Genomic DNA, 16,203 nt, shown 5'->3' on the forward strand with positions numbered 1-16,203 from the left:
TGATACCATTCCAGCAAGTCTTCACATTTGCAGCCTCATTCCAGTCAAAACCTCAGGCAGACTCCTAGGAACTGTGGGAGGCAGGGAATCAAGTTGCAAACTTCAAATACAATTGCTCCAAGATCACGGCCCTTGAGCTCCAGGTTCTGTTCTCTTCCTGGAATTCTTGGGCAATCTTCCTTTTACTCGTTTACTCTTTTCCTCCTGCTAAGGAGCAAAACTGACTGTTGGAAGGGCATCATCTCAGGTAGCCAAGAACCTCCTCCTTCTTATTTGCCTAACATAAGTATGCACATCCCACCAGTGAGACTGAGTCTTGGAGGAGAAAAGTGAAATCACACACACACTTGGTTATACTCAAACTATAAGTTTTTATTATATTTTACATATCATTCATCCAGGACATAATGAATCTCATTTGTGAAATAATAAATGCACATAAAGGTCCCCTGCCCCATGCTGGGCCCACGTGCATCTGGCAGAGAGGAGCTCTAAGTGAACCTGACGTGAGCCTGCTCAGGCCCAGCAGTGCCGTCCTCATTGCTGAGCTGCCACACACTGGCTGGAGCCAGATGGGTCGAGCCTGACATTTAGCTTGGAATTTAAGATTCTAATTTTATACTTCTGATTATAGTTTGATTGTTTTACAATCTACTTTAAAATCAAAAGGTGGCCTACTCACTCTACTATGATCATTTTGAGTGTGGGATTTGTTATTCACAATGCTGTACGTCAAATCAAACAGAAAAAGCAGGCTTCAAAATCACAGCTCAGGAAAAACTGGAAAAGTGCTCCACTTCTCCATCCTGCTCAGTGTTCCCCATAACTGGTTCCAGCCCAGAAAACAAGAGCTTCCCCTCTCAGACAGGTGCAAAGGCAGAAGAAAGAGCTTTGGTCTTAAACTGGAGGCTAGGGCTGAACTCTCCCTCTTTGATCTTGCTGTATGTGTGGCTCACACCTTCCTTCCTGAGTGGGGGATACCACTGGCACTGAACAGTTAAAAGGCTCACCAAAATCTATGCTTCAAGAAAGAGTTAAAAACAATACAACAAAACAAACAAAAGATATTGAAGGGATTCAACTAAAGCCTACTGCCTATTCTGCTAATGTCAAAACCTTCCATACTTTGGTAAACTTCCCAACATCTGTTCCAGCACAAACACTGTGACAAACCTCCCTTGCCCAGAAATCATGACCCTAGATTAACAAAGGTGGATAAGAAACAAATTCTAAAGCTACAGGAATATAACAGAGTTTGTGAAGCAAATTAAATGATAATGTGAACCTCACCTGCATGCAGATCAAACAGAGTGGGGAAAACTGGAGGCAGAGTTGGAAAGAGAAATCCTCAGGACGCATGAATTTGATCAAGGGCACAGCTCATAAAAATATCAACAATTTGGAATTCTCCTACAGGAAGTTTGGGAAACATGCCAACAGCAAGAAATGAGATGACTTCATGACTCACGACAATGAGTTTGACCTGTTGGCACTGAACCAATGTCCTCAAAAGAAAAGGTCCTTGCTTTCTCTGGGACCACAGGAGCTAGGAGAAGATATTACCCAACACACAGGCAGAGGTAAGGTGGAAATCAGCACAGAGCAGCTGAAAAGATTCAAGAGCTAGGAATTCAGCTCAGAGAATTCAGAAGAGAGGTCTTGACATTTTAAACCAGCCTAAGCTGAGTTGTGAAATGTTTAAAATTTGGACCCCAGGATCTCTCACACTACAGCAAAACCAGATGTATTCTTCAAAAGCTCTATCCATACATATGCTGTAATGTGGGGTACAGAGGAGTCCTTCAGAAGCAGCAGAGAGCTGAGGTGACGCAAGTGATGCCAGAGGCAAATTTTAGATGTTTGCAGCACAGTGTTAAGTGCCTATGGTAACCAGCCAGGAGGGTCACCTTACTGAAGATACACAGCTATTGACTTAGACTCAACCAAGGGTGTGTCTGGAAAAGGTCGTTCACTTTTACCCAGTGGGCATCTCGGGGAGAGACGCATTTATCCGTGAGGGAGGAAGATGATAACCCTGTAGAACCTGCCAGATTGAGCCTATGATACACAAGGTTTTCTACAGCCAGATCACCCTCAAAACGAACTTGGGGAAGCGGATAACGAGCAAATTCTAAGAATTCATATATCGATGTCCTTCCAAATAAAAAATATTATTCTATTTTTAAATCACAAAACTCCAGGCTGAATATCATTAGACATACACACACACAAAATTACTAATTTCTGGAGTCGTCTCTCATACTCTGTCTCAAAACTTGGCCAAGTTCTGCCTCAGGGAATTTTCCAGTTTAACCCCATGCACCAACTTGGGATAAATAGAAACACTGAAGTCTTGGTTTTATCCACAGTCCCAAAGTGCTATTATAGATAGAATCTTTGAGGAGATCATTTTTGCTGGGTTAGAATAGATTTAAGAATAAGAATGCTGCATGTACGGCTCTGGGTGTGGTTAAAATGTGAATCTGTATGCCTCCTGCCCTGCAGGCTTTGTTCTCTTTCCCTTTCATTGTTTTGTTTTGTCTCTTTTTACAGGGGTTGCCTTACACACTGCAATAAAAATATATCTTCTATTCAGAATCACACTGGAGAGCAGGTGGTTTGAATGAGCAGTACTGTTACATATTAAGTTTCTGAGTCTACAATTGATAAATCCGAACTCTGGGTTCACAATTCAAAATAAATATTATTTCAAGGTAAACAAACAAATTACTTGGCTGGCTAGTAAAATGCTTCTTTCTCTCTAAAGTCATACTTACAACACAGACTTTTGCTTTCTGCTGTATTCCAAGACAAAAGTTGGGTAAGCTACATCTTCAAAATGATTTACAGAGCATCCTTTCCTATTTGTCCCCTCAGTGCTGAGAAAGGACTCCAGAGCCTGGAAGTTGTAATTTATGTGGCCTGGGTTACTTGGTGCTCAGTTAAAAACTGCCACAAGGCCCAACCCTGATTAACACCAACTATTTCTTCAAGCATGATGGTACCTAGCTGGAGGCCCTCACTCAGAGAAAGGATGAATGTAGACGCTAGGAAAAGCTGTGAGTTGAGGGCAACTCCACTAACAGACTCAGATGACACAATGGAACGTGAATACTGAAGCCAGCAATCTTCTGAAAATATCACTATATCTTCAAAACCCATATTTTTTTTTTTCTAATCAGGAAATTGGGAGTGTGGGGAACATTCGCATATATTGCTCACCAATACATTCTTCTTAACAGAAGTGAGGCTATTTTAAGAATATGAAAAGCTTTTCAAGGCATCTGTTTTCAGGGACAGACCACAGCAACAGAAATACTTTTCAGAGGTGGCTTGTTCTAAAGTCTATCCCAAGAATAAGGGCAGCCAACTTTCATGAGGTACAAAGACATGTTCAGGCAAAAATATTTTCACTTTCCTAAAGTTATATGCTGTCTTCAAGTCCAACTATATTATATATAACTGATCCTTTTCTGTCAGCAAACAGAAGAACAATTTTCTTTAAAACTCCAAAGTTGGTAATTGTGTAGAACTGAATGTAGAATTTTGGTTGGTTGTTTTTTATAACTCAGAACATAGATGAAATCAAAACATCTGCAACTGTCCCTAAATTCATATCCTTAAAAGGTCCTTTTCTCCATTCACATGAATTCATCTGAATCATTGCCGTCCTGTGGGAAACAAAAAAGTGAAACCATAAAACCCTTCAAAACAATTAACTCAATTTTAAAAATTTACAATTAGTCTTAAGTAACAAGCCTCCTTATGCTTGTAGAGTTCAGAAAGTAAAAAGTAAAATAATTAAATTCACTCATCACTTCTCTATCTTAAACTGTAAGTTGTTTAGAATAACTGGATTAGTAGTCATAATCTCCAAGGTGTCATGACATGGCCTGGATTACACAGCTATGAGTGACCAGTGCTTTCCAAATTATGAAATAAGGCCCAATTGACCTAGTATAGACTGTAACAAGTGTAACTACAAGAAAATGTGATTGCTCCTTCAACAAATATATCATAATATAAAACCAAACAAATATACTGCCTCAGTATCCTTATGCCAACAATGCTACCAATATACAAAAATATTTTTGGCCTAAATTCTATTATTTTGAGCCTCAAGGTTGTTACATAGTTGTGACATCACAAGATGGCTCTGATTTTTTTTTTCTAACTAGGAAAAGTCGTTAGGAAGCCATAGGCTAGTTACCGAGTTAGTTGGCTTGCCAAATTTTTGATTAAAAAACCTTACATAATGGTATACAGTATAAAGGGACTGATTTTATGGTGTGGCTTATAAACAAGTCCTGAAGACCAAGTACCAAAGTAGAGTCCCAGGCTCCTTTTTGAGCTACTGCACACCCTAAGAAAACTGCTCTGACTACCAACATTCACTAATAGCGTAAGTTCTGGTACATTTGCTTGAAAATGTCACAACTTGAACATGTTACTTGTTTCAGCTTCTATCTCTTTCCCATTGCTTGATACCCAAGTGGTTAGAGAATGGGAGAGGACTTGGGCTGAGAGGTATATATGCTTTTCTCCTTCTTAATAGCTCTTTATGGGTAGGGAAATATGAGATAAGGTAGAAAACAATGGTTTCTGCGAAGTTTGGTTTTATCTCCTTTCATTCAGTAGTTTTCTCTGTGCTTCTCTTCAATTAGCACAATGAACTGAGGCCACAGTAAAATTGCCTTAGATAATTGTACAAAGAGCAAACCAATGTTTGTATTCTATGCGAGCACCAGAACTGTGACTGCCTTAGAGTCCTAAACTGAAATACTAGCATTAGAGATGTTGAAGGAGTCACCATATATCCTTGAAGGTCAGCTTTAGGTTCCAGATACTGAGGATGAAACACTCACTAAGATAATTTGGGCTGATGACAATGAAAGTGCATTACTCCCTATAAAAGCTGTGAGGTAGATCTGCAAAGAATTCTGTGTGTCTGGGGATCTGTATTTTGGGATTACAGGAACTTTTAAATATATATCTGAGATTCAAGATTTTATTTGGACAATTTTTATATTTTACATACCCTTTAAAAGTCAACATGTTTTCCAACATAGCAAAATAGGTTTCTTGTCACCCACTTAAAAAGTGATAAGCAAATAAAATGTTAAAAGTAATTGTTTATAATTCCTGATACCAAATTTAGTAAGATTAGAAATTATAGATTGAAGAGAATTATTCCAAATAGGGGAGCAAAAACTCAAAATTAAACCAACTTCAGAGTGGAAGATTAATATTTTTCCTGATGAACCTGCATAAGCTAAATTAAAAATCAAGTCCTATCTTATATAAACACCAGCCTTTAACTGAAAATCAACTGATCACGCTGCCTAGTTGGATCATAAAAGGTCTGTATCCCCTTAAGAGAAGATGGTTATAAGAATTAAAGCCTATTCCTTTGAAGTACGGGGAAAAGCTGTAAGAGTCCTTCCACTGCAAGAGAGAAGAAAAACAACCAGCGCAAAACTTCCTTGGAAACCTGAACCTGATTCAAACCTGGAGCTCAGGAATAGGGGTAGCAAGCAATAGATGGAGAGGAAAAGCAGAGGGTTAGTAATCCTTTGGTCTACAAATCTGATTTCTTAACCCTGGAACTTCTAACATCTGTCACTAATCAGATGGTGTTTGTATATTCATTATATGTGTGTAAGTATGCACTTATTTCTTAATTCCAGAACATCCAAACTTTAAAAATCCACAATGATGGGAATGAAAATGCCTAAGGTCATAATAACATAATATAGGTGCCAGATTTCTGCCGGTAAGTAGCCTCTAAATAACAGAAAACTTCAATAAGCAACAACAAAGACGTTAGATTTGGGGTACGTTAAACCCTTCTGTTTAACTGTTCAACTGTTTTAAGAGTTTCAAGAAATCTAAGAATAATTTCCAGAAGGTATTAAATACATCTCCTCTTTTAATACTGATCCTTTGTGGGAAAATAGCAACTAAGGATTATATGGATAAGAAATAATAATGACCATTTATATTCATAGAGTGACTAAGTCGAGGAAGAACTTTTACATATATGATCTTGTTTAAATTTTAGAACAGCCCCATGAAGTAATATGTCTCCCTTTTACTGCTAATGCATACTCACTTAGAGAAGTTAAATAACTTTATTAGACTTATCCAATTAGTACCTGATAGTTTAAGTCTCTAAACTTCAAATTCAAGGCTCTATTTAATTACATAATGCTGTTCTGGAATTTTCCAGGAATAAATTATAAAGATACATCTCTGACTCATAAAGAAGCCTCATGAATTTAGTTCTTCAGAGAGCCAGGAATAAGGATATTGTTCTTATTCATTTTTAGAAGTAAATATAGATATGAACGAGATGTGAAATCCTACTAACAATTCCAATTCATGCACTAAATACGGGGTTTAACTAGATGACCTGTAAGGGACCTTAAACTCTTTAATTATTTCCAAGCATCTAAAGCAATGCTGTTTAACAGTATTTTCTGTGATGATGGAAGTGCTCTATTTCTGCACTAATATGGTAGCCACTAGCCACATGTGGCTAGTAGGACTGAAGAACTGAATTTTTAAATGTTAGTTAATTTAAACTTAAATAGCCACATACACTGAGTGCCTAGTGCACTGGACAACACAGAACTCAAGCATATATTTGTAAACCATACTATAATACATGTAATACAGCAAATATGTCCACCTAGTTTCAATTTTCTGCAAAGACTGTTTAACAGTTTAATATTAGTTAAATTGTACTATCTCCAGACAATTAAAAATAAATTTTGCGAAAGACAGTACTCACAGACAGCAAGTCCCTGACATAGTTCCAATAAAATAATTAGGTGCTGATGCTAAGAAGACCCTTTCAGTACTATAATATGAATCACCACTGAGGAACACGAAAACCAATGTTGTCACTTAGTCAATTACTTTTTAATTGAAGGTGATAATTTTATTCTCACTCAATTACAATATAGAATCTACAGTCACATTAATGTAGAACATTAATAAATAAAGGCACTTTTGCACGCCTGCAACTAGAAAAAAGGAAAGTGAGGAATGGGGAAGTCCTGTAAGTACTAAGAGACCTGCACTTCAACAACAGACAAGGTACGACAATCTCTCTCCACGAAGTGACCTACTTGAAACCACACACATGAGGAAGTCCACAGGGAAGGAGAGGCAATGCCTAATAGCATCTACCTGAGTGCACAGAGTAGCCAAATCATGGCAAGCCACGTGTAATGTGAATCAACATTGGCCAGTAACTCAATTATTAAAAACTCTTAGTGAATTATTTCAAGGCACAACATTAGAGCAAATAACTTGAACATACCTGATTTGAAGACATATTCTCAACTTTCATTAGTGATGAATAGCTCCTAGAGAAAAAAACACATTCAAAATAAGGTTATCCAGCTGGCAAGTATTTCATCTGCCTATCTAGCACTGCTGAGGGTCTCTCAAAGAAAATATAATCCTTGCCCTCCTCTTGGAAATTACAACATAAAAGGGACAAATATCTATGAACAATAAATAAGACGTGCACAGTACTTTATAATTTACAAAGTGCTTGCTCATACTCATTTCATGTCACCTCCACAACTGTGAGGTAGGTGCATTATTCAGATGAGGAAATTCATCTATAGCCAAGAGCAGATGACGCATCTACTGCCCAGACTGTAGGTGTTACAGGAATTCAAAAGAGGAAACACATCAGTGCTGGCAGGGTTGGAGCACTCTTCTCAGACGAGGTGGAACCCAAACCCAGCCTAACAAGTGGGGAGGATGAGTGAGGGGGTCAGATCCAGAGAATGGTATGAGCAAAGGCAAAGAGATGGCATTTATAATGACATTTCAAACCAACTCAATCAAACTGACTCAAGTGCAGTCTTCTGAAAGCAAAGGAGTGGGAAATCAGGTTGGATGTGTGGGGCCTAATTATGTTGTCCTAATTGCGTGAGTTAACATGATGTGATCAGAAAGAAGCCACAATATAAGATGGAGATGAGATATATGAGATTTGACAAGTATTTATTAAATATCCACAATGTATAAGACCCTGTGCTAAGTCTGGATGGAGGATGGGATGTGAAGAAAACAGAAAATGATGAATAAGACAGTCTACCCCCCCAAAGAGCTTACCAGCAGGGAAAATAAGACCTATTCAGCAATAGCTACAAGAAAAGTTCTATTAAAAATACACAAAGAGACAAAGGGAAATGAGAGCATATAATACCAGTGTTTTAAAGAGCACTCTGTAGCAGACAGAAGAAAGAGAGAAGGAAAATCAAGGGAAGGAGATCAGTTAATAACAGTAATTACCATGTACCAAGTATTCTTTATTTGCTAGGACCTGTGTTATGTGCTTCATAAATTACTGCTAAACCCCACAACCACCTTGTAAGGCAGGGGACAGTATTATGCCCACTGTGCCCACAGGAGGCAGAGTCCGGGAAGTTAAGGAAGCTGTCTATGGTCTTACAGCTAATGAGTGAAGAAGCCAAGTCTGCCTCCTAACTCACACTCTTGCCATCATGCTCCAGTCTACTACCATATCCCAACCCGAGGGCATGAATCCACTATGTTAACAGCTGTGCTGGTAGTGAGAAGGGATAAATCTGAGAGGAATCAATGATGACATCCAGGTTTCCACCCTGGGTGATCTGAAAAAAATAATGCTACAACTGAGAGAAATGGGAAAGTGTTGCACAGATGTGCTTGGTTTGGGACATGCTGCTTTTGAAGTAATGGCGGGACATCCAAGTAAATACGAACCGAAGAAACTGAAAATTAGGGACCAGAGGGAAGAATTGTCACAGTGCAGACAACACGCTGGGAAACATCCACAGAGAGATATCAGTTGAAGCTTGTAAGAGTAAGTGGTATCTATAACAAATAAACAGATAAGATCAATAAGCTGCATGAGCAGAAAGACGTGTTGATTAAAAAGTGGTTAGAGGAGGAATGATGTCAGCATCATGGTGGAGTGAGCTCTCCCCTTAGACTCTTCCCCCTAAGAAACAACAAAAAGGACATTCATATGCCAACAGAGGACATTCATACAACACAAAAGACATCTGAGAGACCCACGTAGCCACACGTCTGAAGGTGGAGGTGCTGAACACCCCAGGGGAACTGGAAGGAGGAAAGGAGATCTTCTCTCCCTCCCCAATGGCAGTGACTCTGGGCTCTGAGAGAAGTGGGGGGAGGGGTGGCCCTCAGCAGGAACACCTTCACTCTCCAAGTTCCCTCACAGCCCATGGCAAAGCCCCACACAGAAGTGACTGAGCTATTGTGGGGGTGTCTTCATCAAGCCAGCACCCCAGGAGAGTAGATAGTGAGGGCAGAGCGAGAACATCCCCAGGATCGCGCAGGAGAAAGCAAGGGCCCCTTCCCCCGCCTGGCACTCCAGCTCAACCTGTTGGCCAGAGTGCCCGGGCAGATGATAGAAAAGCAGCAGCTGTGGGCCAGAAAGCCAGAGATTGCCATGGGCTCAGAATACACAGCTCTTGAGCCCCACCCAGTGGCGGCAGGTGGAAGCTGCGACCAGATACTATCACTATGCAGAGGCACAAATCCATGCTGTCAAACAGTATGAAAAAACATATTAAATCTCCAGACCAGAAGGAAAATGACAAGCATTCAGAAATCAATCCTGAAAGCACAGAAATCTTTTAATCTAAATGACAGAGAATTCAAAATAGCTATCATAAAAAAATTCAATGAGTTTCAAAAAAATACAGATAGACAGTTTAATGAAATCAGGAACTTCTTCACAAAAGAGATTGAAACTATAAAGAAAAACAATCAGAAATGTTGGAGATGAAAAACACAATGGATGAGATAAAGAAAAATCTGGACTCCCTGAAGAACAGAGCTGATATTATGGAGGAGAAATCAGCAGTCTGGAGGACAGAAATATAGAAATGCTTCAGATGGAGGAGGAGAGAGAACTAAGGCTAAAAAGAAATTCTCCAAGGAATATCTGACTCAATTAGGAAATGCAACATAAGGATTATAGGTATTCCATAGGGAGAAGAGAAGGAGAATGGAGCAGAAAGCTTGTTCAAAGAAAAAAATAGTTGAGAACTTCCCAAACCTGGGGAAGGAGCTGGAAATACAAGTCAAAGAAGCCAACAGAACTCCTAACTATATCAATGTAAAAAGACCTTCTCCAAGGCATACAGTAGTAAAGCTGGCAAAAGTCAATGACCAAGAAAAAATATTAAAGGCTGCAAGGTAGAAGAAAATAACTTACAAAGGAACCCCTATCAGGCTTTCAGTGGATTTCTCAGCAGAAACCTTAAAGGCTAGGAGAGAGTGGAATGATATATTCAAAATCATGAAAGACAGAAACTTTCAGCCGAGAATACTCTATTCAGTGAAAATATCCTTCAAATATGATGGAGAAATAAAAACTTCCCCAGATAAACAAAAGCTAAGGGAGTTCATCACCACAAGATCCCCCCTACAAGAAATGCTCTAGAAGGCCCTCATACCTGAAAAAAAAAAGAAAGGGGTTGCAAAGACTTCAGCAAGGAAATAAACAGGTAGAAAAAAATCAGAAAATCGCAGCTCTCTATCAGAACAAGTTAGCAAACACTTAATTATAACATTATAGATAAAGGGAAGGAAAACACCAAAAATAAATACAGCCTCATCATTTTAACCACAAACTCATAACACAAACTGGAATAAGTTGTGACAATAATAACTTAGAAGAGGAAGAGGAAAGGGATGGGATTGGCTTAGTCTAAGGAAATAAGAGGCCATCAGAAAATGGACTATCTCATCTATAAGATTTTTTATACAAACCTCATGGTAACCACTAAACAAATAATCAGAACAGAGACACAAATGGTAAATGAAGAGAAAACTAAGAAAACCATCATAGAGAACTACCAAACTGAATAGGTAGTCTGAAATACACGGGACGAGAAATAAAGGAAATGCAGAAGAACCAGAAAATGAGGGATAAAATGGCAGCATTAAGCCCTCATATATCAATAATCACTCTAAATGTAAATGGACTGAATTCTCTAATCAAAAGACACAGATTGGCGAGATGGATTAAAAAACAAGACCCAACAATATGCTGCCTTCAGGAAACACATCTCAGGTGTAAAGACAAAGACAGGCTCAGAATGAAGGGATGGAAGATGATACTCCAAGCTAATGGCAAATAAAAGAAAGCAGGTGTTGCCACACTTAGACAAAGTAGACTTCAAGATAAAACTGGTAATGAGAGACAAAGAGGGGCAATATATAATGATAAAAGGGACACTCTGCAAAGAAGACATAACACTTGTAAATATATATGCACCCAACACAGGAGCACCAAAGTACATAAAGCAACTATTAACAAACCTAAAAGGAGATATTAACAACCACACAATAACAGTAGGGGACCTTAACACCCCACTTACATCAATGGATAGATCATCCAGACAGAAAGTCAACAAGGAAATAGTGGATTTAAATGAAAAACTAGACCAAAGGGACTTAATAGATACATAGAGAACGCCTCATCCAAAGACAGCAGAATACACATTCTTCTTAAGCGCACATGGAGCATTCTCAAGGATAGACCATGTGTTGGGAAACAAGGCAAGCCTCAATAAATTTAAGACGACTGAAATCATATCAAGCATCTCTTCCGACCATAATGCTATGAAACTACAAATAAACTACAAGGAAAAAGTGAGGAAAGTGACAAAGATGTGGAGACTAAAAAACATGCTATTGAACAACCAATGGATCACTGAAGAAATTAAAGGAGAAATCAAAAAATATCTGGAGACAAATGAAAATGAAAATACACGATACCAACTCATATGGGATGCAGCAAAAGTGGTCCTGAGAGGGAAATTCATGGCAATACAAGCCCACCTTAAAAAACAAGAAAAATCTCAAATAAGTAATCTTAAACTATACCTAACAGAATTAGAAAAAGAAGAACAAACAGAGCCCCAAGTCAGCAGGAGGAGGGAAATAATAAAAATTAGAGCGTAATAAATGAAATTGACACACACAAAAAAACAGTAGAAAGGATCAATGAAACTAAGAGCTGTTTCTTTGAGAAGATAAACAAAATTGACAAACCCTTAGCCAGACTCACTAAGAAAAAAAGAGAGACGGCTCAAATAAATAAAATTACAAATGAAAGAGGAGAAATTACAACAGAGACCACAGAAATACAAAGGATTAGAAGAGAATACTATGAAAAACTATATGCCAACAAACTGGACAATCTAGAAGAAATGGATAAATTCTTAGACTCATACAACCTCCCAAAACTGAATCAAGAAGAAATAGAGAATCTGAATAGACCAATCACAAGTAAAGAGATTGAATCAGTAATCAAAAACCTCCCAAAAAATAAAAGTCCAGGACCACATGGCTTCTCTATAGAGAATTCTACCAAACATTCAAAGAAGATTTAATAGGAGACAAGTCAAGATGGCGGCGTAGGCAGACTCTGAACTCACCTCCTCCCATGGACACAGCCAATATACAACTACTCGTGGAAAAATTACCCCAAGAGAGAACTGAAAATGGGATAAGAGGAACTCCTGCAACAAATGACAATCCTAATTGAGGTGGAAGAGGCAGAAATTCCCTTCTGGAAAGAAAAAACACCACCTTCACAAGCAGCAGCGCATCACGGCCACCTGGGAGCAGCCCAAAGATACAGAGCCCTCCCTGGAGGAGTGGGGGCCTGAGCAGGGGAGCGCTCCCGCTGTAGGCATTTTTTGGACCCAGCACAATAGAGACAAGTAGCATAATATTTGACTTTGCTTGTTACTAAAACATTGGGGAGTACCTCCAGGAAAGCTGGTTCACAAAGAAATTAAAACCGGCTCTTAGGGCCGGCCTGGTGGCGCAAGTGGTTAAGTGCGCGTGCTCTGCTGTGGCGGCCCAGGGTTCGCCAGTTCAGATCCCAGGTGTGCACCGATGCACCACTTGTCAAGCCATGCTGTGGCAGCATCCCATATAAAATGGAGGAAGATGGGCATGGATGTTAACCCAGTCTTCTTCAGCAAAAAGAGGAGGACTGGCAGATGTTAGCTCAGGGCCGATCTTCCTCACACACAAAAAAAAGAAATAAGGATTCTTTCATGGCAATTACAGAAGCTGTCTAGTTTTGGGCCGGCCCCGTGGCTTAGCGGTTAAGTGTGTGCACTCCGCTACTGGCGGGCCAGGTTTGGATCCCGGGCATGCACCGACGCACCGCTTCTCCGGCCATGCTGAGGCTGTGTCCCACATACAGCAACTAGAAGGATGTGCAACTATGACATACAACTATCTAGTGGGGCTTTGGGGAAAAAAAAAAAAAAATCGGCTCTTAAAGGGCCCAGGCACAAATTCACCCATTTCAGAAAGCAACCTAAAATGACCAGCAAGACAGGTGCACAGTGCTTTGGTGAAAAGGGACTCACCTGATAGGCTCTGAGTGCATCTCAGTGAGAGGTGAGACCTCTCCAGGGACTGGGATATTGGCGGCGGCCATTGTTGTGGCCTGGTGTGGGTGTGCTGACACAGACACTGGCAGACGCCACTGGAGCTCTCCCTGGGGCCTGCTAGCCCAGGGCCTGCCCCACCCACTAGAGCACCAACTTAATCCAGCTCAGCCAGGGCAGACAGCCCACACTAGGGACCGGCCCCACCCAACAACAACTTGTGGGCCTGCTAAGTGAGCTGCCTGGATTCTCTGCAGCCTGGCGAGTGGCTCCACCTCTGTGGGGTAGGAGTGGGTGGAGAGTGTGGGTGGTGGTGGAGTGTGTGGGGCTCCCGCCTTGGAGAGACGGGGACCACTTCAGGAGGTCGGGGTGCGCACACGGGGCAAGACTGTGCTGACTGTGTGTGTGGACCTGTGGGCGGCAGGGCTAGTCAGCTGCAGAAGACGTGTGCTTCTCAAAGACCCACATAGGGGGTTTGCCCCATCTTCCAAAGCCTGAAACAAGTGGGTGCTCCCATGCCTGAGGCCAGCCCCACCCAGTTGCAATCCTCAGAGAGCTGACAAGAGACCTAAAGGCTGGAGGCTTATAGCAATTGTAAGCCCCTGAGCCTAACAACTTGCCACGCTGGGAGCTTACTCACTTAAAAGAAATACTGCAACACAAACGTGCTATTAGAACTTGTAGCCAACTGTGCTGGGGCTCCCCACACCTGATAAAGAGACTGAAGGGCCCATAACAACTACAAGCAGCTGAGCATTACAACAGCTGGCCAGAGGCATAGCTCAGCCTCCCTGGGCACCTACAGGGAGAGCAACCACACCAAAACAGGACATATGTAGCCCACATAGGGGTCACTCCTGGAACATTCACAACTGAGGGAAGCGCACTGCAAGGCCTCATAAGGCATCACTTATATAAGGTCATCTCTCCAAGAGCAGGAAACGTAGCAAACCTACCTAATACATAAACACAAACACAAGGAAAGAGGCAAAATGAGGAGGCAAAGGAATACGTTTCAAGTAAGAGAACAGGACAAAACCCCAGAAAAGGAACTAAGTGAAACAGAAATGAGCAACCTACCTGACAGAGAGTTCAAACAAAGAGTGTTAAGGATGCTCACTCATCTTGGGAGAAGAATGGATGAACTCAGTAAGAATGTCAACAAAGAAATGGAAGATATAAAAAAGAACCAATCAGAAATGAAGAATACAATACTGGAAATGAAAAATTCACTAGAGGGACTCAAAAGCAGAGTAGAGGACACAGAAGAATGGATCTACAAGCTGGACAAAAGACTAGAAGAAATCATCCAAGCTGAATAGGTAAAAGAAAAAAGAATTCAAAAGAGTGAGGACAGTCGAAGGGACCTCTGGGACAACATCAAGCACACTAACATCCGTGTTATAGGTGTCCCAGAAGGAGAAGGGTGAGACAAAGGAGCAGAGAATCTATTTGAAGAAATAATAGATGAAAACTTCCCTAACCTACGGAAGGAAACAGACATCCAGGTACAGGAAGCACAGAGAGCACCAAACAAGACAAACCCAAAGAGGCCCACACCAAGACACATCATAATTAAAATGTCCAGAATGAAAGATAAAGAGAGAATCCTAAACGCTGCAAGAGAAAGACAAATTACAGACAAAGGAAACCCCATAAGGCTATAAGCTGACTTCTCAGCAGAAACCTTACAGGCTAGAAGAGAGTGGCATGATATATTTAAAGTGCTAAAAGGAAAAAACCTACAGCCAAGAATACTCTACCTGGCAAGGTTATCATTCAAAATGGAAGGAGAGACAAAAATTTTCCCAGACAAGCTAAATTAAAGGAGTTTGTCACCAAGAAACCAGTAATACAAGAAATGCTAAAGGGACTTAATTTAAGGGCAAAAGAGAAGACCACAAATAGGAAAAATTATCTATTTCCACAATAAGAGGGTAATGGATACAAATGCACAAAAAAGAGGTTAGATATGATATCAAAAACGTAAAATGTGAGAGGAGGGGAGTTAAAGAGTAGAGCTTTCAGACAGAGATCAAACTAAAGAGACCATCAACTTAATATAGATTCCTATATACGTAAGTTAGTGTATATGGATCCCGTGGTAATCACAAACCAGAAACCTATAATGAATACACAAAAAACTAAGAGAAAGGAACCCAAACATAATACTAAAGAAAGCCATCAAACCACAAGGGAAGCGAGCAAGAGAAGAAGAAAGGAACAGAGAAGGACTACTAAAACAGAGAAAAAAACGTTAAAAAATGGCAGTTAGTACATACTTATCAACAGCTACTTTAAACGTGAATGGACTAAATGCTCCAATTAAAAGGCACAGGGTGGGGGCCGGCCTGGTGGCGCAAGCAGTTAAGTGCGTGCGCTCCGCTGCGGCGGCCCGGGGTTCGCCGGTTCAGATCCCAGGCGCACACCGACGCACCGCTTGTCAAGCCATGCTGTGGTGGTGTCCCACATAAAGTAGAGGAAGATGGGCACGGATGTTAACCCAGAGCCAGTCTTCCTCAGCAAAAAAAGAGGAGGATTGGCAGATGTTAGCTCAGGGCCAATCTTCCTCACACACACACAAAAAAGGCATAGGGTGGCTGATTGGATAAAAAAACAAGACCCACATACAGGCTGCATGCAAGAGACACGCTTCAGACCTAAAGACACTCACGAACTGAAAGTGAAGGGATGGAAAAAGATACTCCATGCAAATGGCAATGAAAAAAAAGCTAGGGTAGCAATACTC

At 40.6% G+C, this 16,203-nt stretch overlaps 1 protein-coding gene across 3 annotated transcripts in view; it reads right to left on the bottom strand.

Moving 5' to 3' along the window:
• Positions 1 to 351: 351 nt before the first annotated feature.
• CCDC25 (coiled-coil domain containing 25) overlaps positions 352 to 16,203 on the bottom strand; it is a 52,860-nt gene continuing 37,008 nt past the window's right edge. For all 3 annotated transcript variants that reach the window (XM_004433544.3, XM_087437364.1, XM_087437363.1), the window contains 2 exons: positions 7,328 to 7,373; positions 352 to 3,671 (listed from right to left, as the gene is read on the bottom strand). In XM_004433544.3, the coding sequence (XP_004433601.2) occupies positions 3,642 to 3,671; positions 7,328 to 7,373 (76 nt within the window). In that variant the 3' untranslated portion in view covers positions 352 to 3,641. The remainder of the gene's footprint in view (positions 3,672 to 7,327; positions 7,374 to 16,203) is intronic.

The sequence above is a fragment of the Ceratotherium simum genome, chromosome 12 (assembly GCF_057802395.1).
Source record: "Ceratotherium simum simum isolate JZ-2026a chromosome 12, ASM5780239v1, whole genome shotgun sequence".
NCBI lineage: Eukaryota > Metazoa > Chordata > Mammalia > Perissodactyla > Rhinocerotidae > Ceratotherium > Ceratotherium simum.